Source organism: Phaethon aethereus (genome assembly GCF_964289735.1).
Source record: "Phaethon aethereus genome assembly, chromosome: 23".
NCBI classification, from domain to species: Eukaryota; Metazoa; Chordata; class Aves; order Phaethontiformes; family Phaethontidae; genus Phaethon; species Phaethon aethereus.
In genome coordinates, this window is record NC_138599.1 from 48,720 (window position 1) to 75,581 (window position 26,862).

The window sequence follows — 26,862 nt, forward strand, 5'->3', positions numbered from 1 at the left end:
CCCCGGCGCGGTCCGGCGCTCACCATGCTGCGGCGACGGCTGCTCCCCCAAGATGTCGGCCGAGAAAGGAAGCGCCTAGCGCGAGGCGTGGGGAAACCCCGTGGTCTCGGGCGGCTTCCGGGGCACGGCGTGACATCACTTCCGGAGCAGGACGGGTTAGCGGGGGGGGTGGTGGAGGCACTCGGCGACGCCATGGCGATCTTCAGCGTCTACGTGGTGAACAAGGCGGGCGGCCTCATCTACCAGCTGGACCACTACACGCCCCGCGCCGACACCGAGAAGACGTTCAGCTTCCCGCTGGACCTCGTCCTGCGCCCGCACGACGAGCGCGTCGTCGTCGCCTTCGGACAGCGCGACGGCATCCGCGGTGCGACGGCGGGCGGGGAGGGCTGGGCCGCGGGGGACCGAGCCGGTTGCCTGACTCCGTGCTGTCCCCGCAGTGGGCCACGCCGTGCTGGCCATCAACGGCGCCGAGGTCAACGGGCGCTTCACGGCGGATGGGAAGGACGTGCTGGAGTTCCTGGGCAACCCCGCCAACTACCCGGTGTCCATCCGCTTCGGTCGCCACCGCCTCTCCTCCAACGAGAAGCTCATGCTGGCCTCCATGTTCCACTCGTGAGCTCGGGCGGGATGGGGCGGGCCGGGGGTGGCGAGGGTGGCGGGGCTGCTAAGGGCCATGTCCCCGCAGGCTCTTCGCCATCGGATCGCAGCTGTCCCCCGAAGTCGGGAGCTCCGGGATCGAGATGCTGGAGACAGACACCTTCAAGCTGCACTGCTTCCAGACGCTGACAGGTACCGTCTGGCCCCGGGGCACCCAGCACCGCTCTGCTGCGCCGGGGCTGTCACGGAGCTCCACCCTCTTCACGCTTCTGTCATTGTGGCTCTAGGGATCAAATTCATGGTTCTTGCTGACCCAAGGCAGGCAGGGATAGACTCCCTTCTCCGCAAGATCTATGAGATTTACTCTGACTTTGCTCTGAAGAACCCTTTCTACTCCCTGGAGATGCCAATCAGGTAAGGAAAAGCCCACTTTCAATAACGCGGCTACAACCCCTCGTCACTCTGCCCGTGCCATAACAAATGCTGCCGGCCCTTAAGTAGCAAAGCAGACCCAGAGATTGAGGGAAGGGGGAAGACACGGAGCACTGCTGCAGGGACGGGACACTGACCTGTGCTTTTTCCAGCGCTGCTCTGCTGGGGAGGTGGGACGTGCTCTTCCTTGGTACAGTCCCTGCTGTCCTAACAGCAGGAGCTGTAACCTGGAGCCCACGGGAGAGGCTTTACCTGTACTTAACGGCCAAGCCAAAGTTTGACAGCAGTCAGGTTGCTGTGTCGTGACTTACGGTATCTCTCCTTGAAGGATGCAGAGCCAAAGGGTGTGGAGATGCTGCCTTCCTTAGCCTATTCGGAGGAAAAGCGATGCCCTTCTGCTTTTTTGACTGTTTCAGATGCGAGTTGTTTGATCAGAACCTGAAACTTGCTCTGGAGGTGGCAGAGAAAGCTGGACCCTTCGGACCTGGATCGTAGAGAAAACCTCGCCTGTTGCACAGACTCGTTTCTCTGAAGAGCAGGGCTTGTCTCTTCCCTAGCTGGCCTCTCCCGGAGCTCGCTCTTCCACAGCGGAGACTGCGTATCCCCAAAACATGCTTCATTATTTCCCACGATGCTGTTTTTTTATCTCCTTTGTTGCGAAATCTACCTTAAAGAGACACATTACTACTGTTTACATTGGGCCACAGAGAGACTTAACTCTGCTGTTGTGGCTCCACTGCCCTTGAGTGAAGAAAGAAAGATAAGGTGCGGGGTCCATGGCCTTACCGCAGTCAATGATTATTTTCTTTCGTTTCATAATTGTACATATGTATTTTTCCTGTACAGCTCTAACTTGTGGTTTTGCAGAGGGTTTCTGTGTAGGAGTAATAAACGTTCCTTAAAGAGGTGGACGGCTGCTTTTTTTTCTGTTGGCAAGGGTACATTTGTGCCAGTGGCACCTCAAGAGGATAAGCGGGTTTAGGTGGTTCTGCTTGCAACGTTCTCCATAAGACAGTCAGAGCCCTCATGACACTGCTCCGTTTTTATTTCACAGATAGTAGAAGATCATATAATTAAGTACAAAATGTAATTCGCTTCCATTGTTTTAATTAAGGCTGGCTACCTACTCTTAGAACCAAGCTGTTCAGCAAAGTACCTGCATGCAGGTTCTTCACGAGTTGAACTTGCCTCTTGCAGGACCCTAAGGCAGTAAATCCTTTTGGGGGAAAAAACAAGAATATTCAACAAAATGGCGGTTAACAACCCAAGCCTCCTTATTGCGAAGAGTGCTGGGCCCGACCGCTCAAGGCTGCTGGCTGCCCAGCGGTGGCCGGCTCTCAGTAGCCCAAGCCTCTACCCGCAGCCACGAGAGATGCAGCTCTTGACCAAAAACGTCCTAGACCACGCATCTTGTACTGAAAACATACAAGCCAATGCTAGAAATACGGGTTTTCATGAAACCCGGTAGTGGGCCGGCGGTAGCTCTGTTGCAATACCTGCTACTGGGTCCGTTTTCCTGGCTGATTTGCAGAGCACTTGCTACAAGCTGACTTGGCAGCAGCTGCCTCCCTTGCAAATCATTAACACTGTACACAGTCGTCGCACCGGGCAGGATCAGTTCAACAGAAGGAGCTTCTCTAAATGCCCTCCCCTGAAGTGCCAAGAATTTCTTGGAAACGTGCCTATTTCTAAGTGCTGCGGAGAGCCCTGCCACAGCACCGCGTCGGCGTTGCGCTTGTCCAGAGCAAAACGCCGCCCTCGCTCCTAACAGCTAATCCCGGGTAAAGCTAAAGCCACGCTGCTCCCAAATCAGCCAGTGAGGCCGAACTGTAATGATCAATCGTTCACTGCTCTGTCGCTGTTCCAGGACCGAGAGCGTGCAGGGAGCTCACGCCTAAGTAAACCGAGGCAGCCGCGTTTACAGCAGCCGCGCGGGACGAACGAGCGTTGGCGAAGGCTCGCTTCAGCACCCCTGAACAACGAGGCTGGATCGACAGTTAATGGCCGAGACGAACAGCGAGGACAAAACTAAACGTGACGGCACCTGAAGTCAGTCATTTTAGAGTACTTTTAGTGGAGAAGCTCAGGCTGCGAAGCCTGCTTGCTTCACCAACAGTGCTGTGAGGAGGTACAGTAAAATCATTGCAAATGTAAACTAGCTGAATTATCACATCTCGAGGGAAAAAAGTGATCGGTAGCAGGAACCTTGTGCCCTCAGGCACGTGACAGTGGACAAGAAACCGAGACATCTTTATCTAGGTTGCAGCGATAGGTAAAGTCACTCCTAGGCCAGTTAAACAAAAAACGAGGATCATTCACATCGGCATGGGAGCATCCTTTCCACCAAGCAGCTTATCCTCAGTCAGCCTTCCTGGGAATCCGGCCCATCTTGGTGCGGATGTTCCGCAGCAAGAAGAAAGCCACCGTGCTACCAGTACAGGTGATTTCGGCTACCCAGAAGGCTGTGGCCCAGCTGTAGTGCTTGGCAATGGTACTGAAGGGTAATCCGGCCAGAAAACCCCCAACTGTAAGAGAAAAACAAACATAAAACTAGCAATGCTTAAGCATCTCAATTTCATCTGCCAGTATTTGGTTTTGCATGTGTAAAGATTCCTCAGGCCTGGTTTGAACTTAAAGCAGAAGGCAAAAACCTGTCAGGTAGAGCAGAAAGCATCCCTGAGGCTTCCAGCTCTATTATCTCTGCTTCTTCGGCGACTCCCCACGATCAGCAACTTGGCACCCGGGGCCTAGACCACGCTTCATCAAGAACACAGGCGGGTTTTGTTTGCTTTTCGGGGGAACGGGCATTACTCACCGTTGGCCATGAGAGCCACTATGGCGTGGGAGGTGCCGCACAGGTTGGCAGGGGCGCTTTCGTTGGCTATAACCCCAAACAGGGCGATCGGCCCGTACGAGGAGAACCCAAACACGGCTCCCAGGGTCAGGATCCACAGCTGTCGGAACAAGCTAAGATCAGAAACGGGATCTGCGCACCTCACCGCCGTCCATCAGCGGCTGCTGACAAACCGCAGATCCTACGCGGGTATGAGGGGGCTTTGACATTTTTGGGCTGACACCAGCTCCCTGGCCTGCAGGCAGTCAGGCTCAAGCCTGTGACAGACCCCACAAACACAGAGCCCAGCTGCACCTCCACCACACCGTCCTGTTAGCCAGCGTGAGCTCTCCTCTCTGCTACAGTTCTGCCTCCTACACCGCGTAACACGCGGTATGCGCTGTTTTGCAAGAAAGAGCCAGAACGTCGAAGAAAGGTGGGCGGCGAGCCCGTGAAATCACAGGAGCCAGCTGTGAATCGAGTCGCTTTTCAAAACGGTCCTGGAGACACCGTCTGAAAGCTTTTTTCATTTTAGATGCAAGCGACTGATCAGAGCACCTTTATCTGCGAGTGGCCGCTATCCGATAAGCTCCACGTTACTAAACAAACAGAGAAATAAAACCAAAAAACCCCAACCGTCTGAACTTCAGTGTTAGCTTATGCTCTCAGAAGGCTACCCAGCTGAGAATTTATCAGTCACTAGTGGAAGCACCACAAAGGGTAAGCAACTTGACCGTTTCAAGATTACGGCATGCTTTTTGAACTATAAACCCATTTCAAGATGCCCAGAAGGAAGGAAGTGCCATCATCTTTTCCAGATGGGAAGCAGAAACCGAGAGCGAGGAAAAGGCTTGCCAAAGTTAAGGAGGAAGGCGCCTGCAGGAGCAGAATCATTCCTCTTGGCCTCACTCACAAGACCCCTTAACTGGCTACCTTTTACCTGATAAACAAACGCCCTCAGAACCTTCTGTACAAGAACTTAAAATTTTTATATTCAGACTTTTAAAGTCAGTTAGTGTAATCAAATGATTATAAGAAAAGTTTTCTCTTACAAAACTTACAGTAATCTTCTCAGTGCCCTGGTTCTAAGTCCTGGAGTGCTAACCAACCTCCCAGGATAGGAAAAAGGCAGATCAGCGAAAGCAGAAACAGGCAGAGGGAGAAAAAACGCAAGGCAGAAACCTCATGTTCTTTTAGGCCTGTAAGATCAGCTAGGGGTTGCAAGGCTACAGTCCAGAAGTGATTTTCCTGAAGAAGAAGCAAAAAAGGAAAGGAGAAAAGAGGCTTCATTTATTTAGCAGTCATTAGGGCAGCTGCAAGTCATGTCTACACTACGGCCAGTAACGCAGGCTACCCCAGCCAACTTAGGCAGCGGAAGCAGTCCAAACCAGACTACGTTAGCCTGCTTCTCTGTAACGCAAAGAAGACGCAAACTTTCCCAGTTCTTGGGAAGGGCGAAAAGAACAGTCACGCTCCCTATCATCAAGCTCCTCACAGTTAAAGGGCTCTCCCTACAACCTACGGTCAGCTGCTTGTGCGCGGATTACCTTGGGAGAGTCGCCCGTGACCGTGACGCGGAAGAGAAACATGGACACGCACATCCCGGCCATCATGGAAAGCAGCAGCGTGTGCCGAGGATTCCCGTAGCTCGACAGACCCACCTGTAACACAGGAAGGGAAACTGAGGGTCAGAAGCTGGAAGGACTCCTTCCATTTTATACTCGTAGTAACTAGCGCTGTCCACACGGCCCCGTCAGAAACATGGACGGCCCATCAAAAAGCACACCTTTTAGCAAGACTTCTTGGTTTGGTTTAAGGACTGCCCGCAGTCAAACTGTGCTAAACAAGCAGCTCTTAGTGATGAATGATACTTCTGTTATCGAACGCGCCCTATTTCCACCCTGAATTTGGCTTCAGATCCCACCACTGGGTTTTCATGTGGCTTTTTTTCAGCCAGAAGACAACTGTCAACACCCAGATCTGTTTCAACACAGAAAGCTGGAGAGCACAGTAAAGCCAACAAATTAAACAGATCAAACATCTTAAACCCGGCAGGCGTACTGCAGTGCCTAACATCGGCATACGTATTTCCCCACACCTTCTAGGGCGTTCAGCAGTTGTCCTCATGCACACAGCAGCATTGGGTAGGGGCTTACTTCTCAGCTGCCAGCACCACCCTGACTGAGCACCTTAGTTAAGCTGTCGAGACGGGTCACGTCCCTCTCAACCTACCTCCACATGAAGGGAAAGAGATGGGTTAATCAAGAATTGTCTGATTTTCGAAAGTCCCATTTCAAAGCAGGGCAGTTTAGACAGAAAGGGGGAGACAGAAGAAAGAAACATGGTACTGAGAGCGGCTGTTTCCTAGCGTGAGGCAGCAGCTCCCTACCTCTGCGTTCTGGGTGTCCTCAATCTCCAGAGGAACATAAACGTGGAGAGCATTCTGCTCCACTACTGGTGCAGGTATTAGAGAGGCGGGGCGGGGAAATCATCTTTAAGCACTCACCAAGGAAGCCAAAAACAAATGTAGAAAGCCTGAAGCAGCTCGAATTGATGCTGTGTCAACTGCCCAGCACACCTGAGGGTCCAGATTACTTACTCTTGCTACGGCTCTGTCAGAAAGGTATCCAGCAGCAACGCTTCCCACCAGACCCCCAATCTCCAAGGCACTCATGTAGGAACTACCTAGAAAGTAGGTGAAGCAAAGAACAGGCCATCAGGTTCGGTCACAACAGCAAAGCTGCTCCATGCTGTAGGCCAAGCTCAACTGCCATCAGCTCACCATGAGCTCAGAGCAGCTCTGCTGGGCAAGACCCTCCAGCTCATCCTTTGCACAGGAACGTCTGTCTGCCAGTCCCACCAGGGCCTTGGCACAAGACAGCACTGGGGCACTCGGCGCATGCAGTAGCTTCATCAGCGAGTTATTTCAATGACTACCTGTATCTAAGCGGGCAGGTAGGAGGTAAAGAAACAAGTCCCCCAGACGGAAGTGCCTGTGTCCTTTTGCCGCACCCAGTCGAGCTCTCTGCCGCGCCTCCCGAAGGGCAGCCACAAAGCTGAAAAACGCAGCTTTGCATCTTACCCACAAGCATGGATTGTCCCCTCTCCTGGATCAGGAAGAGCTGCCCCCAGTCGGTACAGCACGTTTTCACTCCAAAAACGACCAGGTAGCCTGTTGAAAGCACCCACAGGTATGGCGAGAGCAGCAGCTCTGTCAAAGTGCTGTTGTCGCCGGAGGAACCTGTGAGGAAGATCAGGAGGAATGTTACTACTGCTTGAGCACAGCTACTGAACCACACCGACTCAGCGGCACTACAGACACATCTGCAAGCAGGACTCATGCAGAAGGACATCCTTACAGAGGGAGATATTCATAGCTACCGGTAGCGAAAGGCTTCACCTCCCCCGTGTTCTGGGTTTGCTGTGATTTCAGAATCTTTTCCGTCAACCTATTCCACATTCATTAAAGATTTCAAAAGAATAATCAAAACAGTAGTCCCCGTAATTTTCTGTCTTGCGGTTGCCAATAAACCCTTCACAAAGGTTGTCAGAAAAATGATCTGCTGCTCCAGATTTTGCACTAATGCTCTTAAGCTCTGCCTGTGAAAGCCGCTCCATAGACCCAAACAACGATGCCGACTTGCAGGTGCTACCTTTATTTCTGCGTCCGTCATCCAAGAATGCCTACAAACCTACCCTCCCCAGAGCATACTCTGGGGAAGCGATATTGGTTTTGTACACAAAGAGGACAAGTCGAGCAGCACAGCCATTGCAGGACAGCGTGGAAGGTAGGCTGAGTTTCCACTGGCCTTTAAAAGCCTACAGCCAACCTCTGTTGCAATTCCCCTCCACCTATTTTGCTTTCAGAGGAGCACCATACTCAGTGGTCCGAACCAACATTTATTAACTAGATGTCCTAGGTTAGGACAGAAAACACTGCGCAGAGTCCACCGCAAGCCAGGGGTCAAAAGAACCCACGGCGGGGTGAGGGGAGAACTGCCTGTCCTCTGGTAACATGGAGGAAAGGAAGGTCAGGCTTGAGGAAGTATTCCCTGCTCTTGGTTTTTTCCTCTCTCTCCAGAACCCGCCAGGAGACTCAGCTTACAGTCTCAGCAAATAAAGCCCGAAGAACACGAGGGCACTGTTAGTAGGAAGACACAGCCGGGGAGTGGAAACAGCCAGCCACGAGCGTCTCAGCGACGCGCTCACGGTCACCGGCAGGCCAAGGGAACAGAACCAACTGGCGGTCACGCTCTTCCTCTGCTCTGCTGCACTTGGCTGTGACAGCCTGAGAAGCCCGTGCATCGGCCCCTTCCCAATAAGATTACACGTGAGCTTGGTTTATACGATTTGTAACTCCAGCACAGCAGCACGACAGTTACCAGAATAATGCTGCTGAAAACAGCCCCTTACACATATCCCTCCCGGCACTGATTTCGGGAAGCGGGAAGGACGGAGGTCTCGGTACACCGAAAGCGACACATATGCACCGGAACACAGACACAAGGCACCACACCTTCTCCCACAGCTGCCCGCTTACAGTGAAGTCTCGTGCTCACCTTTCTTCCCTTTCTTGGCTCCTTGTTCGATGTTGGGTAGCCCGACATCCGACGGCTCGTTTTTAATCAGGACAAGGCAAACAAAAGAGACAACCACGCAGATGAAGCCAGAGAAGGACAAAGTCATGCGCCAATCGTAGTTCAGAGACACGAGAGCAGCGACAATGGGGCCTAAGCCTCCAGCCAAGTTCATGCTTGTAGATAGGATTGCCCACCAGGTCCCAAACTGGGAAGGCTCAAACCACTGTGCAACAACAAGAAAAACGGCATGAGGTCCGAGAGGGAGAGTGATGCTGCACCTGAAAATCCTCAGTCAAGGCACATGCTGCGGGTTCAGGGCAATTCAGACTTGATCTACAAACGTGGGTAAAGGGCGTGCCTACTCTTCGCTACCTTAGTCCCGCAGGGAACTCCAAACGTCAGCCACGGGCGCTTGACAGGTGCTAACACCACGAGCCAGCTCGGCGTTATTTCCATTTACAGACGATGAAACCGAGACGTGGGCCGGGAGAGGCAAATTTAAGAGCGCACCGTCCTGCGTACTCAGTTGTTAGGAACAGCGTCCTCCTGGAAAGGTCTACTGGCACAGGACCATGAACGGATACGCAGAGAGTCACAGGGTAACTTTAGGACTCGCTGTTGCATTGAGTATCAGGCACGATCGGCTCAGCATTGCAACGCGCACTCAGAGCCAGAACCACTTGGGTGGTGGTTGTCGGCAGGAAAGCGTCCGAGTGCTACATTCACAAGCGTCTTCAGAAAACACTATGTGTATTGTTTCCGTTATTCGGGAACTTCCTTTCCATGCAAACAACCATCCCGGAGAGTCCTTTTCTCACCAGCTAGATGAGCCTAGATGCCTCACAGAAGGGCAATGCAGCTGGTCATCTCCCCTCGTTCCCCACGTACGTGCGTTCCTGGATTTTACATCTTTCAAGAGAGGTTAGCACACAGCTGACCTCCCTTCCTTCTGCCCTAAGGCAGAAATCAATCTGTTCCATTTAGATTGTCACAAAACCCAAATACATGCAGCTCTGAGGCTCGACTCACGCTGTTCCTCCATATGTTACCCGGTCTTCTACCTGAACAGCCTGCAGTTTGCGATTCCTGAGTTCCCTGAGAGTGCAGATGGAACTCTGCTCATCGCTCCTCGCCCAGCAGCAAACCGCCGCAACGGCAAAGAGGGGAGCAGACCTCTGTCTGCACGCTTAAAATACTGGATTACGACACATGACATCTCTTACAGTGGAGAAGGTCTGCCAGTGGGAAATGTTACTTATCAAACTGAAGGGCTAACAAACTCTTTGAATCTTTGCTAGAATAAGCAGAACCTTGTGCATGGAAACATGCTCTGCAGGCAGAAGAAAGCACAGCTAGTAGTTTTGACCTCCTTGGCTTGAAGGAGACAGGAATAGGTGCAGATTCCTCTGAATGTGCAGCAAACATTCCTGCAACACGGTCCGTGCAGACCCGCTGCCAGCAGCGCTTAGAAGAAGAGCTGCGAGAAGCTTCCCCCTCGCCCTTTCCAGCAAACACTTACTTTTCGCAGTATCTTCCCGCAGGGCGGCCAGCCCAGTCCCTGGGCCAAGCCGTTGAGGAACCAGAGCCCAGCAAAGGCCGTGACCGTGGAGCTCCAGGAAAAGACCACGTTGACCAAGCCCACCATCAGGAGGCCGGAGGAGAAGAGCCAGCGGGCGCTCATTTGGTCGGAGAGGACGCCGCTGACGAACTTGCTGATGGCGTACGCTGCGGACTGGCTGCTGGTGATGAGACCTGCGGCGGGGCAGAGCCCGAGACGCGCCTCAGCCAGGCGGCACGGCGACCTGCCCACCCGTTCGAGCCAGCACCGAGCAGGCAGGGCAGCGGGGGGCCCGGGGACCGGCACTCACCCAGCTCGTCCTTCCCCAGCGGCACCTCGGCCATAACGGCGGGCATGACGAACGAGAAGGTTTTGCGGTTGAAGTAGTACAGCGTGTACCCGACGAACATGGCTGCGAAGATCACGGCCCGGTACCGCCCGTACCCGCCGGCCGCCATCCCGCCGAGCTCCTTCGGGGCCAGGCGGGGACGGGACGGGACGGGACGGGACAGGCGAGGCGGCCGAGGGCCCGGCCCCGCGAGCGGACGGCGACGCCGGGGACGACACGGGCGGAGGGACCGGCGAGCGCCACCGGCTCCTGCCGCAGCCCCGGCCCCCACCGCCCCGCGCGGCGGCCCCGCCCCGCCGCCCCCATTGGGCGCCGGGCGCCGGCCCGCCCGCCCCCGGTCCGCCCAGCCCGCGGCCCTCCCGCCGCCGGCCCCCCGCGGCCCCGTTCCGCCCCCGAGCACATACCCCGCCCACAGCCGCGCCGGACTGCCCGAGCCACACGACCGCGGGTCAGGAAGTGTAATTTTTATTTTCGGTTGAATAGGCCAAAATGGAGAACAACATCAGATGCACATTCACAGGTGTCCGCGTGAGTCTGTCGGAGGCTCCACTGGTGGTTTGCAGCAGCACGAACGTTCCCGAGGAGGCAGGAGGCCGCGGCCCAGGCCAGGGAGGTTCACAATGAAGCCAGTCCGAGTACACAAAATACAGAGTAAAGAGGATAGCCGCGGTTAGCTGTGCCAGGCTCGCTTTTGCCTAACCCCGTGCCTCGGCTCCGGTCCGTTAGCGGTCGTCGTTTCGGCCGCCGGATGCGCCGACGCGTTTCTTCCCCTCTCCATCACCTTCAGCGTTGCCGTTTCTCAACTTTTTACTTTATAGTAAACTATAAACAGAATCTTTTCACGGTTTTCAGACCCTGCTATAGAGCAGGGCTAGAGAGGGTCTTACCAACAGTCTATGGAAAACAGACACTTTACCAGCTCAAAGCACGGAGCATCCGCCTCCCCACTTCTGTTCCACCATCCCACGAATCCAAATGAGAATACACCTCCCGTCAGCTGAAATCACACAACTGCTTTACGCTAGGGCCTCATAGGCAAAGACAAGACCACCTCAGCTACCCACGCTCCTGCATTCATCCCATTCATCTTCACCAGAGGAGGTGTGGCACAGAGCTTAATGTTCCAAGTTACTTCCCTAAAAGCTTACGATGTTACTTTACTGCTTTTCTCTCCACAGAAAAGTCACTTTGGTGACTCCTGGTCTGAAACTGAGACAATTCTCGGTGGGCACGCTGCCACCTTTAAACACGTAAGAAAAACAAAAACCAATTCACTAAGTTAGTAGCGGCAAAATCCCCAGAAAGAAAAAATAAAATTTACATCTCTAATCCCATTTTGTTGTCAGATTGTTTGTGGTGTTCCATTTACATCATGACTAACCCAGGTCCATTATAAAAACAAGAACGCAACCATGAAATAAATAGATGTTGACACCACTGGCGTTTCAGGCGTGTTATAACTCATCGTTTTTCCTGCTTTCTCCTCCGGTTTCTGTCGTCTTCTCTTTTTTGGACCCTGCGTAATGAAGGGAACTCAGTTACACACCGTTAACAGCTTTTACGGCATACAAAGCAGCGCTGAGAGTCCCTGAGAGTCCGCCAAACTCTTGGTCTATGGTACAGAAGTCAGGGGGATGCTTTGAGGACTGATACTCATCCCCAAAGAGCTGAAGACATCACCCTTTGAACATGGCTGTCCTCACAATACGACTGGCAGAATAAGCACACAACTGCACATCAGCTCTTTAACAGCAACAGGCTTACAGCTACGGGACTGGCTATAAACTGTAGTGACCGAGGCATAAAGCCGCTGCCGAGGCAGGAGGCGGTGGTACATTATAACTTCACACTGAACAATGAAAATGCAGCAAGGAACCAAAACGTCCCTCTTCCTCTTTGCAGAATTAACAACTGCTCCGCAATTAGGGGGTTCTACCATCTTACTACCTCCTGCAGCTAAAACGACGGAAAGCTGCACACCGACAGCTTGCACGTGTAGCTACCAAGTTGCAGACCGTTAGTCAAATATTTACCCACCAGAGTCCGATCCAGGCTCATCATTTACGGCTACTTTCTCAGCTGTAGGAGGTTCCTTGGCTGGACTGATATCCTCAGGTTTGTCTGCGTTTAAATTAGAAAGAAACAGCACAAAAAAGTTTAGGGAGAGTACATAGGAGCTTAGGCGCAGGGAGATGAGGTGACTAGCGGCAAGGTTAACAAACAAGCCAGCTGTGGTGCCTCGGCAGGACTGTAGTAATTCACTCTCACGCCGGATCTCTACAACGCTCAGAGAAGTATCACAGAACTGCTCCTCATTTCCCCACTGCCTCCGCCAGGCTTTACGTCCCTAGAAGCCCTGGAGATTCACTGGTTGCGCAGGCAAGTCACCTTCGGAGCTGTGCCTATAAGCAGGATCTCTTACTCAGGCCAGAGGAATCGGCAGGGAACTCTGGTGACAAACAGCATTCTAGATTTAGAAGGACCAGGACACATTGAGCCCGAGGACCTTAAAAAGTTGAGAAAAATGCTAGTCGTAGTGTCCCAAGAGATTTTTGTTTTTTTTTCTGGGGTCCATCTAAGCCACAAATCTCTCTCATCAACAGCTCAGTCTGCTCCTTGAGATAGGACATGACTTTGAATACTGGACACCCGCTCTGGACACCCAGAACAGAATGGATGCCCTATCTTTCTTATAAGGTAGCCAGCCAACCAGACAGATATTGACTAAGCATCCTAGGATGTGTCTGAAGACTTTTTTCCTTCACAGAAAAAAAAACCCCAACAAACAAATGGTGGAGGGAAAAAGGACACCGCCACATCTAGATTTTCCCAGTTTTCTGTCTTTGAAAACTCAGAGGAGGATCATTTGATCCTGCAGTTAATTACTGTCGTCACTTATTTAGCTGCTTTTCACTCAAGGCAGAGAGGTACGAGCGTTACACACGGTTAAGTACATACTCGGAGTTATATACCCGCTCCGCACCCGCTCCTTACCTTCTTGTTTCCCCTCCGTGGGAGGGATAGCGTTCTCGGTCTCAGAGGTTGCTGTAGCATTCTTGCCTGAATCGGTTTTTGTGGTGTTCTTCTCCTTTTTGGGTTTGGGCTTTGCAAACTTGGCCTTATTCAGAAGATACTGCACTTCCCTGTCCAGCGCTGCTATCTTGAGCTCTATATCCTTGGACAGCAGGACAGGTTTCTCAGTAGGAGAGAGCTTGTTCTGTTCAGCCAGTGTCTCATTTTTCCAGATCTGTGGGATGGGGGGGGGGGGGGGGGGGGAAAGAGGTGCTTTTTGGTTCCAGGAACCACTGTACGTCACAGTATCTCAAAATCACCGCTCCTGCGCCTTCTGACTTACTCAGGATAACGCTGCTCCCTGCTACATTTCCACCACCTTCTTCTAGTTACCGAGACATAGGACAAAATGAAGAAACAGAACCCTCAACACCCAGCGTCTGCTTTTAAAAACAGCAGTCCAGATTACTGGATTACACCACCGCTCCTGCAGACAACTGTCCACATGCAACACAAGAACCATTATCCGCCCCGCCCCCCGGCCCCAAGCAGTCTGGGGTCCAGCTGGGCATTGGAAAACACCAAAACACACAAGAGGTTTCCTGGTGCACGGAAACAAGCCATTCACACTCTATTCCATGACCTTGAGTGAAAGTACATGACCTATTACTTCGGACAGCAAACACAACCCAAATTGCCACCCCCACCCTCCCCAGAATCATTCGATCTTTTATTACCGTTGTTTCATTGATGGCTTTTTCCAGTGTACTCAGTTCCACTTCTGTGAATATCTGGTCAGACTCTGGAATCATTCGAGCTCCCCTTAAAGATAAGAAGAAAGTTTACTTCTGTTAGACCAAACGGACTGTACCGTGGCAACTCGGTGTTTACAGCTCCAGCAATCACACTAACAACCAGCCACTGCACACACCAACCAGCTAGTACATTTTACACTTATGTCTCGTCTCTTGCATCTGCGGGAAACAGTGCTAAATCAACCTCTGGATGCTAAGAATGGAATACAGAGCCAGCAAGTGCAGCTATCACGAGATTAGAAAAACAGGGAAGATGCATAGATAAAAAAAAGCTGAGGCCGTAGGACCGAGCAGGAAAAAGCTGCTGGCAAATGGTGTGTACAGCGTCGGACGCTTCCTGTCCCCCCCAGGTTAAACAAATCTCGCATGCTTCTGTTAACGGGTTGTGCAGAACTGAGCACTGGTAAGCAGGGTTTTGGTCTTCTCCTCTCAAGACGCACTAGTGACTTTCAGGCCACATTCGATCCGGTCACGTCCTTGTTGGCATCTCTTACGCTATGAGCTGCACGACTCTCCTTCCCAACAGCTTGCTCTTACTTGAGGAAGATGGTTGAGTGGTTGAGCAGACTTTCCAGGGCAGCCAGGCGTTCCGGCCACTTTCTCCTTTCCTCGACACGGAAGAAGAGGTTCCTACAAAGCTTTTTCAGCTCTGAGAGCTTGTCTTTCAACTCCTGTAAAGGGGAAAGGAGACAACTAGTTTTCCCACAGTCTAACACTGTAAACCTCAGAAGTTAAAGCTGGAGTTTTTGTCATTCTCTCTATCAAATACAGCACTTCAACAGAGTAAAAAGAGCCACGTTACTAAGCTTTATGTGCAATCACCAGGTTACTGCTGAAACCACTGAAGACGCACGCATGGCTGGAAGAACTTCGCCTTTTGTTCCGTGCATAATGCGCCGAGGAAGCAAGAAACTGTCAGGAACCCGATTACAAAGGATCAAGACGGATCGATACTCTGTCAGCCTGTGTGGTCATTTCCCTGCCAGTGATAGCAGACTGGTATCCCGACTACGCGCAGCAATACCTTAGTTGCAGCTGCATAGCCCTCCTCCTCCATCCAACTGGAAGCCTCGCTAAGCTTTCTGGAAATTTCTTCTCTCTGCTCCTCTGTTGAGACAAACTGATACTCCTCTTGGTAAAGCTTGTCCTGAAAAGAACAAAGCAAGCACTCCCGTCAAATGCCACTGAGCGTGGAAGCGTAAGACAACCAGGTCACCCACTTGCAACTGGGCTGGACTGTAGAGTCCTGGGGTGCTGCCTGCACCGGCCAGGAGATGCTTGTTCAACCCTCCCAAATCCGAGCTCCTGCTCCCAGCACTACCCGGCATATTACCATCACGCTCCTGGTATACAGACAGGCGCGCACACCAGGTGTATGACGGTACAGCTGCAACAATCGTGATTTCACACGCACTTAACACGAGTTGCCTCTTCTACACAACAGCTCTCGAGAAGCCGTAGCTTCTTTACAGCCCGAGTGCAACCTTACATGCACTTACCTGTGTGTTCTAAAACATGTCAGTGCATGTAAGGGATACTGGAAACCCAAAGTTTAACGTGTTAGACACGCAGAAGGAAAGCGTTCATTTTGTATCGAGGAGACCTCCCAGGTCCACATGGGCTCGGGAAGCCTCATGGTAGCAGAAAAAGGTGACTGACAGACGAAACCTGGGCTCTTCAAATCAGCTTCCCCCAGCTCAAACGACTCCCCTGCATTCAGATCAGCCAAGATGCATAAAACATTTCTACCTGCTTTCCAGGAATTCTCATTTCTTTATATCCATCCCTCTCTTACCTGGGTCTCAAAGATGAACGACTCCAAGCTGTTGGCCGATTTTTCTCTTTCCTGTTTCTCTAGATCTCTGACCGTCAAGTCTTGGAGTCTAACATGTGAAGAAAACAGAAATCAAAGATAGCAAGTGCCTTTAGATGGGCACCGCATCATATTCATCAGCTTCTGACGACAGCAGCGCTACGTGAGCTACCACTTTAACCTAGCAGAGCCATTTCGAACATACTTTTTCATCGAGCTCTTCAGTTCATCCTCCAGCAGGTCGGGCACATCGTTTACGTCCAGTTCCATGCTGATCTCATGGACAAGCTTCTGCTTCTTGGGTGCTTTGACCTTCTTCTCTTCCTCTGTTTTGGTAACTGTGCTGTCACCAGAAGTTTTGGACGGCTCTTCCTCTTTCCCACTTTCTCTATTTTCTTTGCGATCCTGTAACCGATAACGTTATTCTTTACTTCTCAGGCAAGGGGACACATTTTCAGATTTTGCAACTTATTTCCACAGCAGGGCACTAACGGGGAAAGAAGAGTTCCGCTGAGGAAATGCCACTTGTCAGGCACCGAAATCACAGTCCCATTCCTTCAACCCGATGCTCACCTGAGAGTCTGATTTCTCGCCTCCTTCTTTTTGCTGTGACTCTGCTTTCGGAGGGGCAGTCTCTGCCTGACCTGGAGATTGCTGCTTCTCTTCTCCCTGCTCTTCGCCAGCATCTTCTGTACTGCTTTTCTGGTCTTGTGTCTCCCCCTGCTCTTCTTTACCTGTGTCTGCTAGGCTCTCTTCTTCTTCCTGGTCATCACAGGCAAGTAAAGGGGAAACCAAAGCAGTGTTTTTAATGTAGAAACACATGCAAGTGTTTCACAGAACAGATAATTTTTTTCAAAAAAACATTACCTATGAAAAACAGCACTCAAGTTTCTTTAAGCGCACGCCACAATGAAAACTCAAGAGGAACACAGCACTTTCTGAAAATATTTAAAATCCTGACCTGCTGCCAGACACCTTTAATTCTGCTCACATGAGTCGCTGCCTCTTTAGCAGCCATAGCAAGACCCCGGGGCTCCCTCCCACTAGCAATCACCCTGAGGCTCACCTGAACCGAGTCTGTCAGGTTCTCTCCAGTCTCTGGCCTAGGGCCACCACCCCCAAAGAGGCTTGAGATGGTGTTTCCAAGTTCTGGTGACAGGAGACAAAAAAACCCCAAAATATTATGTACCCAAAGGAGGAAGAAAGCCATCTTCAGCTGCCAGTTCTTCCCCTCACAACCGTAACGATCACCAAGGAGCTCCCTTGGCAGTGTAGGTTAGCTACACACGCTCCGGAATCTCATTCTTCCCTGATCGCCCTTCGTGGTTTTGTGTGCACGCAAAAGTGGGGACTCTACCTCTGCTGGAATATGACCTGAAATCTGTAGCTCTGACTAAAAAGCTTCAAGCTTCAACCTGTGGCTGCATTAGCTATCCCTGCATCTCCCCTTCACCTCCAAACACACAGATTTTCAACTCCTCTCTATAGGGAAGTCTGTGCTCTAAAACCTGAGCAATGCAGTGCACAGGTCAAGGCATCACAGCCCAGAAAACGGGAAGGGAGAATGCTGCGGGGCTGTGGATGCAGGATTTCCCTTCAGGACAGACGTCCTGAACTTAGCGGCTGTGGCTGAACAAAGAGGAAACAACTCCTATTTTTCAAGCTGCAACGCATGCCGTAGCCACCTTAGGAGCATATGACTTTTCAGAGCTCCTCGCAGCACCCAGAAGCCACTTGCAAAGGGCTTTTAGGTATTTTGGAGCTCTATACGCCATCAGAGGCTATGGCTAACCGTTTAGTTTCCGCGTCCAAAACCACAGTACTTGTCCTGCTCAAAGTAATGATACGGTTTAGTTATCCAAGCTACTGCAGGTAAAACAGTCAGTACAAATATCAAAGCTCATCATTTACTTGTCAGCGTTGACTCCTCCTCCAGCTTGTCTTCCACCAAGGTCTCAAACACAGATTCCACCTTGGAGAGGGGAGCACAGCATTAGTTTAAGCATGGAGCCTCAATACCGGAGAGAGGGACAGAACTGGAAAACACATAGGCTGACCAACGTCACGACAGGGCGGTGCCTACCCGGTCAAGACTTAGTACTCCGCTCTCATCCATGTTGAAGTGAGCTTTGATACCTTTGGATTCATAATCCGAGTGCTTCTTGAAACTGTCCCCAACTCCCCGTAGCCTCACGGTAGTGAGATTGAGAGAACCGAAAACCCTGACGACGACAGACAAAAAGCAGAGAGAAAACTTGAGATAACAGTACTGCAGATCGGTTAACCACTTCTCACAGTCACGTCTGCAGCGAGGGACAACTGCACAAAGCAAGGAGCCAGCACTGTTCGGTTTGCTAAAGGGTACACAACCCTGAGAACAGACCTGCAGCTACGCGCTGGTGGACAGTCAGATTCGTAGGCCTGCCCGCCAGTAAAATCTTCCGGCTAGGCACGCTGCACTGCCGTGCAGCTGTCTGCTCAGATGCTTGCCTCAACTCACCGCATGTCATCCTCGTTCAGGAAAGACAGATCTCCGTAGTTGACATAGAACTCAAAGTCGTCTGTGTAGCGGTTGAAAGTGATAACTTTGCGCTGTGGGTAGGGTGCCATGCGCTGGAACAGAATCCTCTTGTTATGCTTTAAACTCTTGGATTTATCATCCTCCTCAACTTCACGAGTGAACTCCACCTACATCACAAACAGAAAAATACGACTCCGCAACTGCAAACTTCCTGCGTGGCATCTTACGTCAGAGGTTTCCGCAGCGTTTGGCTGCTCTGCCTCATGCAAAAGTCAGGGGACAGGCAAGTTTTTCTCAAGAGGTGTTACTGTTTTCTACAGTAGGGCCAACTTCCTTCTGCTTGCTTTATTAGATCGGCAGAAGGGTCTCTATAACTTCCTTACTCAAAGGAATCCAACAGGTCACCTGGAACGGTTCTCCCAGCACAGCCCCATTTACCCACACCTTGCACAAGAGAAAGCAAGCCAAGCGTTACCTGGATAGGAAACACGGCGGCATCCCGAACAACAAAAGGCTTCACCTTAAAGGCTTTGCTCAGAGCAGCTGCCTGGTAGACTGCACCCATAGCAGCAGCCTCATCGGCATTGATATTCTTGCCCAGTTCTTCTCTATGAAGGGAAAAGCAACAGACGTCAGCTTTGCAGCCGCTGCCGTGAACAGCGACTTGTCGATAGGAGACAGACTAGAAGGGGGCCTCACATACTCACTTGCCCACAGCTTTCAGCAAAACCTCCTGCACTTTGGGGACCCGTGTGGCACCGCCAACTAGAATCACCTGGTCAATTCCATCCTAGGGATTGGAAACAGTCACCTTGTCTTGAGAAAGCAATTTTGGAAAGCTAAGTTCAGGGCTTCCTTACGCTCCTTCCCCGGTCACCACGCACTGATGCGGCGCTCTGCGAATACCCATGCCACGTCCTGCCGTCCCCAGAGCATGTCAGTGCCTGACAGATCTCAGACAAGCTGACACAAGCCATGCCAACATGAGGAACATGGAGTCAGGCCTCTCAGACAGGGGCAACGTGACCGCTGCTTCAAGTCACTTGAAACGTGTGACCTGAATCCGCATTAGACACACTACGGTTTAATGCCAGTGACTACTACTACTTTAATTACAGAAGAGCCAGTGAACCAGACAGCAAGCTGGACCAGAACAGAGGGAAACCCGGACTCTGAGAGGTGACTCAGTGTCTTGCATCGAATGCCCGAGCCAAAAAGCGCTCAAGAGTGTCCTGGCACCCTGGAAAGCGAGCATTTAACAATGCAGTAAGGCTCTCCAAAGGACCGCATCGCATTTCGTCCAAGTGCGGTCCGCAACAGGGCTTCTAAAGGGAGCGCTCAAAGGACAAGCCTGAACAGCAATAATTCTGTTTCCAGGCACTTTCAGATAAAAGTTCAGCAGAGAGACCAGAACCAGCATCCGAGACAAAAAACAAAGATCGGCGTTTCAAAGCTCCAGCCCAAGAGCAAAGTTTTTTAACAGAAGGAAACGCCTCCTCCAAGTCCTTTGCTTCTGGTGCATAGCACAGGGAGCCATCACAGCCTCCTGCCTGACGCCGCAGCAAGTAACCTCACTGCAGCAGCACCTCCGCTCTATTACAATAGCAGGCACCCGCACCCCTCAGCGGTGCTGCTAACACAATCGCCGATGCTTTGATCGTGACAGGACAGCAGCTCCGCACATAAGACACTTCGGGCGTGTTAATGCATTCCTAAACCTACCAGGTTCATCTCTGCGCTGCTCAGAGCCTGCCGCACAGGTCCTGGGACTCGCTGGAACAAGTCAGAGCACAAATCCTCAAATTCTTGCCTTGAGACCTTGGCCTTGAAGTCAATATCATCCAGTAGCCCCTCAATCTGTCCAGAAAAAGAAAACAGCCAGAATTGAATTATTCATGGAGCATTTTCCAAGCAAAATCTTTGCCTGACTTGCCCAGAGTGCAAAAAGTTCCAGCTTTCTTCGTGCACCTGGGAACCCATCGGAACCTGCCATGGCTAAGGCGACGAGAGGATGGAACGCAGATATAACTGACGGCCTCTCTCAGTGAAAGTTTATTTGCCAAACTTCACACGGCTACCGCTCGCCCAACCCACTCATGCAATCACCAGTGGTACTAAGTAGGCACAAGTTGAGAGGAACCACCAGTACCACCACCACCACCCCCGGAACACGAGGGGCGATGCTCTTTGGCACAGCGATGCTGCAGAGGGACAGCGTTCCTACACGCCTGTCCTTAACCCGCCCCACCCTCGGTCCCAAAAGAGCTGGAAACCCTGTGACAGAAGGCCAGACCTGCGCCATGTGGTCAGCGTTCGCGCTCAGGACGGTTTTCAGGCGGTTGGCCTCCTTCAGGAGTTTGGCCATGGCCCGGGGATTCTTTCGGACGTCTTTTGAAGGGTGCTGGTCGTTAAAGACTTTCGCCAAATAGTCCCGGAGACGAAGCTCCATCTCTAAACCTCCAAGAGTACGGTCAAACCTGAGCAAAAGAAGGAACGGAGATGTAGCCACGTGAACAGAGCTGAAATACAAACAAACTTCATGTATTATTTCACAAATTTGCAGAGCAGCAAGTGGTCAAAAGTAGCTGCAGTACTATCAGCTGTGACTGACCGTCAAAGAACAATGGTCGTTCCAAAAATAGCACATTATAACGAAACAAAGAAAAGGAAGATTCACCACCGCAACAGACTTTGAGCAGGAAACTTCATCGTATCTATGGTAAAGGCCTTATTGCCAAGCACGTCAAACAGCTGAGAAGCCAAAGGCTAACTGTCTCGGGTCCCAGGTATTTTCTTGGAAACAGCAGTATAAATGCTTTGGGGTACAAATTGCTGGGCTGGCGATTCACAGCACCCCCCTCCTTATTTGGCAAACACACTGCATTTTCATTGCTCTCTAGAAGGCTAGCCTGCTTTTGCAAACTGACACGCTCTACTTCTGTAAGATCACAGGAAACGGTAAGATTACGCTAAAAGGGCTCGAGCCTATTAAAAAAAAAAAGCAAGCCTGAAACAAATTGATTTTTGTTGCGTCCTGGGGTCCTGGAAGGTCTCAGTTACCTTCTGCACGAGATAGCGACACCAGGGTTATTACCAGCTGGAGCGTTCTCGCTCCAGACGTTTCCCACTCTGCCATCCAAATTACTGTGCTGAAGCCTCAGTGCAAAATTCCACATTCAGAAGAGACTGCGAAACAAATGGTTTCTTTCCTGAGACCTGCAGGTTTTGTGCAACTCGTGTTGAATTCTTACCCAATGCCCTGGATCTGCAATTGAGGTTGGGTTCCCGAGTCCTTAGTTTTCACTGTCTGATACGTAACAATAGTACAAACGGTGCCTCCTGCTCCCATGTCGTAAAACATGATATTCTGAAAAGAGAAGCTGGGACGGTGAAGCAGAAACACCTGGATATCCCCAATGAATACGGAAAGAACCCACTGCTGTCCGAGCTTGATACAGGCCAAGACTACCCGCTCCCTAGCCTGGCTTTATACTGTGGCGACAGGACTCGTACTTTGATCAAACACAGGAGATGTTGAGGGTCACGCCTGACACAAGCGGACAAGAAAACTTTTTTTCATCCATTTCACAGATCAGAAAACAAAGCTTTGCTCTTTAAAAGTTTCTTCAACCTCAGGAAAATCAAGTATTTCAGAGTCGGTCTTCCACTACCTTAGAAAATAGCTAGTGTTATTCCCCCCTCAGTTGACGGGCAAGGAGCAAACACAGGCTTACAAAATGGGAACTCCCAGCCACCTGCCCTCACTCCAGAAGCTTTCAGGCTTCGCCACATACTCACACAGGGTTTCATCTCTTCCTCTTGTTGAAGAGCGCATGAAAACAGAGGAGACTGGTTGACTAGCAGAGTCCGCTTCCTCACAGTTAAGTGCTTTTGATTTTATCTGCAGCACTTTTTTTTCCCCCCACATGCAGGCATTTGCACAGGACTCTCCACATCTCCCAGCTGCACCTACCTGTGCGGTAGCATTGATATCTTTCCTCCTAAAGACTCCGTAGTTCAACGCTACGGCCGTGTTGTCGTTGATCAGCTGCAGCACCTTCAAGTCGGCCATGCGAGCGGCGTGCAGAACCGCCCTCCTCTCTGCCTGGTTGAAGTAGGCGGGAACAGTGATGACCGCATCCTTGATGGGCTGCTCTGAAAGAGTTGCAGGGAACGTGTTTTGCCATTAGTGTAGCCACAGATAAAGACTCATTATAAAGGCGTGACGGTAGCAAAGCCAGAGAATCCAACGTAAAGACTCGTACAGAACGCAATCCTGAAGCGGCATCAGCAGCCAGGATCATTAGGGATGAATCTATCCATGTCCTGCTGAAACCAAGCAGACTTGGCAGATTCTCGCGAAGCCGCGTGTCTGCTCATCTCTCTTTCACACGTTTAGGGTACTCTCAAATGCTCTGGGATGCTTTAGGTTTCAACAAATATTACCTTTGTGAAGACTTACTTTATCACTGGGTTACAGTCACTCTCCAGAGTAAGAAGTCTTTGGACTGGCTTGAGTATTGCTAACCAAACAACACACAGCCTCCCAGTAATGACTCAAGTCAAACACGTCAACGAAATTCACCCAGTGTTCATTACTGTGGTATTTCACAAGCAACAGGGCATGGAAAGCACACAACAGCCTCAGGAACTTTGACAACAGAGGGCAGTTTTTCCTCTTTAATTGTAGTTCAGCTCCAGCAGCAAGTCTCCATGCAGACCGGTTACAACACAGACCTCAACAGAGCCGCTTCCATCTTCCCCTGCAGTTACCTACTGATGTGCCTCCACTCTAGTCACACGCTGCAAGGTTGGGTGGGATCTGGGGTGCCTGCCCCCAGGAATAAGATTAAGACCCCAAACTCGCATCATATCAGAAACAAATGACAATTTGATAGCTGCTAAATCTTGCTTACAGCCTACAGCTGAAGAGACCCTACATTCTGTTCCTAAAAATCCATGGTCTCTACTCAAATCCTATAATATACAAAACACACACAGATACTATAAGAAACAGCTAAATCCTTCCAACCTGCAAATTCCTCAGCCAGACCACGTGAATAGTTCAGGACCATCCCCAGCATCTCCTCTGGAGAATACTGTATCGTTCTACAAGAAAGAGACAGGAAAGAAAATGACAGCAACAACAGAGTCAGCTGTAGAAGCCTGGTAGCCAAAGTTCCACTCGCAGGGACCCCACAAGCAGCCACTTACTGGGATAGTTTGAAGATAACCGTCTGCCGTTTCTCATCCTTCACCAGTTCATGCTCTGGGAATCGGGACTGGTACAGCGCCACGTGGGGGTTATCGATGCGCTTACCCAGCAGATCCTGAAAGTACCTGAATGCCACCTTGGGGGTCCTTATGGACTGCAGAAAGAAAGAACGCATCACCCAGCTGCAATTCCTCAGCTTTGCTGTTGTCAAACAAACCTCTCCCAAGCTATGTGGTGAGCAGCTCTTGTTATGGCATTTAGGAGCACAAGACCGGTACGCCAAGAGCCAGTACAGGAAGCTAGCAACACACCGAGGACACGAAAAGTACAGGACAAGTAATAAAACTTCCTAGCCCAGGCATTCATCACGAAGGACCCGGCAGTGGGAACACATATTCTGCGTGCAGGAACTGCAATCGGTGCGGCGACTAATAAGAACTCTTACCATTCCTAGTGCGCTATCACCGAAGAGACGCTCGTTCTCCTTCAAAGAAACAGCCACGGGTGTTTTCCTTCGTGACTCCCTGTGTAGAAAGCGAGGAATAAACCAGTCAGAACAGGTGAATATTCAATACAGAGGCCGCAGGGAGGAAGGACTTGTTTCCAATCCAGAAAGACTAAGGGAAGGTGCTCGGACACTGCCTATGGAAGGGAGGCCACCCTCTGTTCACGTGAGGGGCTGCAGTAGCAGCACCTCCCTTCAGAGCTGTCATACCTCCCGACATTCCTCGTGACACAGGCAAATAACACGCTTTACTGAAACATGGACAGGCATCTTGCAAATTCACAGTCAAAGCTGTAGTAAGCAGATTTGTTATTTTTCCCTTGGCAAAGGGAACTTAACAAGAGGCAGCTCATTTCTGCTCCAATTCGTGCATTAGCACACCAAGGTGAGTATTTCACTACGGTAAGTACGAAACACCATAGAGTTGTCCACTAAGCTCAGTGCACGCTACCCGCTTCCAAATGCCTCATAACACATTATCTATTCTTTACTGTAAGGCTACAGCTGAATCACTTGCCATAAAGAAGGAAGGCTCACAAGTAACTTTCTGGAAAGTGCTCCTTCATACTTAGAAAAGACTTGCTTTATTTTTGCTTTCCTCCACCAGCGAGCAAAGCGAGACAAGTTCCCTCATTCTGTCAATGACTGCCAAGGTTCAGGGAGCTGGGTAAAACATCCGTTCCTTATCCCTCAGAGTAGAATCCCACAAAACGAGGACGTTCTCGATGCTACATCTTCTCCCAAACACAGGTTTTTTCAACGAATGAAAACTCATTTCAGCCCATTCCCCCTTGGGGACGGGCCGCAGCGACAGCAGCCAAGTGAAAGAGCTCTAATAGCAAGTAAGTTTGGGAAACGTACAAACAAGTAGGGGTTCTGCACAACCACAGCAGAACAAGCCTGCCTCTGGGTTCCCTTCAGGAGAACCGAGAATCAGCCTTCCCAACGGGTCAGGCAAAAACACGGTGCGACACCCTGTGACATCTGAACCGCAACATAACCTTACCCACTCGGGCTTTCGGTTGCTCGCCCAAAGGGCTCCCAGAGCGCAAGCAAGCGCCCCGACAGTTGGGTTAACAACCGAACTGCTCGCCGGAATAGCTGCTCACCTGTGGCACGAAACAAGTCGGAAAGGCCCGAGGTAGCGGAGGGGCACGTTCCCCTCGCAGCAGGGGAACATTGTGAATCGAACCCTCGTTACCCTAAATCAGGGCCTCCTTACGGCATTCGCTGTCACTCCCCAAGCCCCAGCAGAACGGACAGAAGCCCCCCACGTTCCACCTTCGGCAGCAGCCTTGGCACGGGCTCGCGGAAGAGCCGCTTACTTGTTCAGGACGATCTCCATCGGCACGCCGGGCTTCACGATGGCGATCTTCATCGACTCGCTGCCCACGTCCACCGACATCACCGCCACAGGCTCTGTGAGGAAACAAAGATAACTCCTCCAGTAAGAGCCTAAACTGCAGAAGGCCGAACTTTCTCCCGTTACCGAGAGGCTTGGGACGGGGAATGCAGCCGGTGGGGCCCGCCGGAGGGAACCGCGGCGGGACGGTGCCGAGGCACCGAGGGACAGCCGGCAGCTCCGAGAAAAGAGGGGGCAGCGCCGGCCGCTCACCGCCCCGCGCATCCCGGCCTAGGCGGGAAAGAGGCCCCGGGCGCCCCGCCGCCACCCCGAGCCGCCGGCGGCCCGGCGCCGCCCCGCACGTACCCGCGGCGGGCAGGCGGCAGAGGAGAAGCAGCCAGGCCAGCGCCCAGCAGGGCACCCGCGCCATCCCCGCTCGCCCCCGGCGCGGCGCGGCCCGTCCCGCCGGCAGCTGCTGCGGCTGCGGAGCCGGCGTCTCGCGCAACACCCGGCCCGGACGCGGCGCGAGCTCATTGGCGCGGCCGCCGGCGCCGGGCCCCCGCGCGCCAATCCCGGCGGCCCGCGCGCCCCCATTGGGCCACGTCGGAGGAAGCCGGAAGCGGGTACAACGGGAGCTTCGGTCCCATTGGCCGGGGGCGGGAGGGGAGGGACAACAGCAAGGGACGGAGGGGGCGTGCGTGCTGGCGTCATACGGACGCTTGCGTAATGACGTCCTGCGGACGGGTGCGCGCGCAACCGTACAGCAACAAAGACACGTGCGGCCCGCCTGCTGCGCGCGCCCGCCCCCTGGCGGCTGAGAGGCGCCTCGCCGCCACCAGGCCCCGCCTCTGCCCCGGGACAGGCCCCGCCCCTTTACCGGGGGCAGGGGGGACGGGAGGGGCGTGGGTGCTTGCGTCTAACGTACGCATGGATGCTCGCGTCGTACACGTACATACACGCGTGCGCGTGCAAGCGTACGGCAGTAGAGCGACCTGCGACCCGCCTGCTTCGCGCGAGCTCCCTCTGGCGGCTCTATGGCGCCGGGCCCTTTTTCTGAGCCCCGCCTCTGCCCCGGGCCCCGCCCGACCCTTTCCCTGGGCCCCGCCTCTGCCCGGGCTCCACCTCTTCTCAGGGCCCCCCGCTCTTCTCCGGGCCCCGCCCCGTCGCCTAGCCGCGCCCGCCCGTCTCCGAAGCCCCGCCTCTCACTGGGTCTCAGACTCTGCCCCTGGAAACGCCCCTTCCCCGGGCACCACCTCGCAGCCACCGGGCCCCGCCCCATCTCTTCCA

General features: G+C 52.3%; 3 protein-coding genes across 7 annotated transcripts; 1 reads left to right on the forward strand and 2 right to left on the reverse strand.

Annotated features, from left to right (window-relative positions):
• Positions 1-155: 155 nt before the first annotated feature.
• Positions 156-1,527, forward strand: TRAPPC4 (trafficking protein particle complex subunit 4; the record flags this gene model as incomplete). 4 transcript variants are annotated; one of them, XM_082009871.1, is made up of 5 exons in its annotated part: positions 156-367; positions 441-615; positions 689-792; positions 888-1,014; positions 1,449-1,527. In XM_082009871.1, the coding sequence occupies exons 1-5, from the start codon at positions 193-195 to the stop codon at positions 1,525-1,527; spliced, it is 660 nt and encodes a 219-aa protein (XP_081865997.1). In that variant the 5' UTR covers positions 156-192. The 4 variants fall into 4 exon arrangements, with proteins under 4 accessions (XP_081865997.1, XP_081865999.1, XP_081865998.1 ...); XM_082009873.1 differs by having other exon boundaries at positions 441-508; positions 744-792; XM_082009872.1 differs by lacking the exon at positions 888-1,014 and having other exon boundaries at positions 1,418-1,527.
• Positions 1,528-3,390: 1,863 nt separating this feature from the next.
• SLC37A4 (solute carrier family 37 member 4) lies at positions 3,391-10,461 on the reverse strand (the record flags this gene model as incomplete). Of its 2 annotated transcripts, XM_082009968.1 has the most annotated exons (9): positions 3,391-3,557; positions 3,848-3,986; positions 5,048-5,113; positions 5,413-5,526; positions 6,465-6,550; positions 6,948-7,106; positions 8,425-8,668; positions 9,965-10,197; positions 10,314-10,461. In XM_082009968.1, 9 exons carry the CDS (start codon positions 10,459-10,461, stop codon positions 3,391-3,393), a joined length of 1,356 nt encoding a protein of 451 aa, XP_081866094.1. The 2 variants fall into 2 exon arrangements, with proteins under 2 accessions (XP_081866094.1, XP_081866095.1); XM_082009969.1 differs by lacking the exon at positions 5,048-5,113.
• Positions 10,462-11,060: 599 nt separating this feature from the next.
• On the reverse strand, positions 11,061-26,005 carry HYOU1 (hypoxia up-regulated 1; the record flags this gene model as incomplete). Its single annotated transcript, XM_082010030.1, has 24 exons — positions 11,061-11,868; positions 12,390-12,473; positions 13,347-13,599; positions 14,102-14,186; positions 14,717-14,850; positions 15,204-15,326; positions 15,975-16,062; positions 16,198-16,397; positions 16,566-16,754; positions 17,059-17,141; positions 17,904-17,964; positions 18,076-18,214; positions 18,493-18,680; positions 18,989-19,121; positions 19,221-19,303; positions 20,236-20,370; positions 20,807-20,990; positions 21,765-21,880; positions 22,487-22,668; positions 23,546-23,622; positions 23,728-23,882; positions 24,174-24,252; positions 25,559-25,652; positions 25,942-26,005. The coding sequence occupies 24 exons, from the start codon at positions 26,003-26,005 to the stop codon at positions 11,807-11,809; spliced, it is 2,991 nt and encodes a 996-aa protein (XP_081866156.1). The 3' UTR covers positions 11,061-11,806.
• Positions 26,006-26,862: the final 857 nt, after the last annotated feature.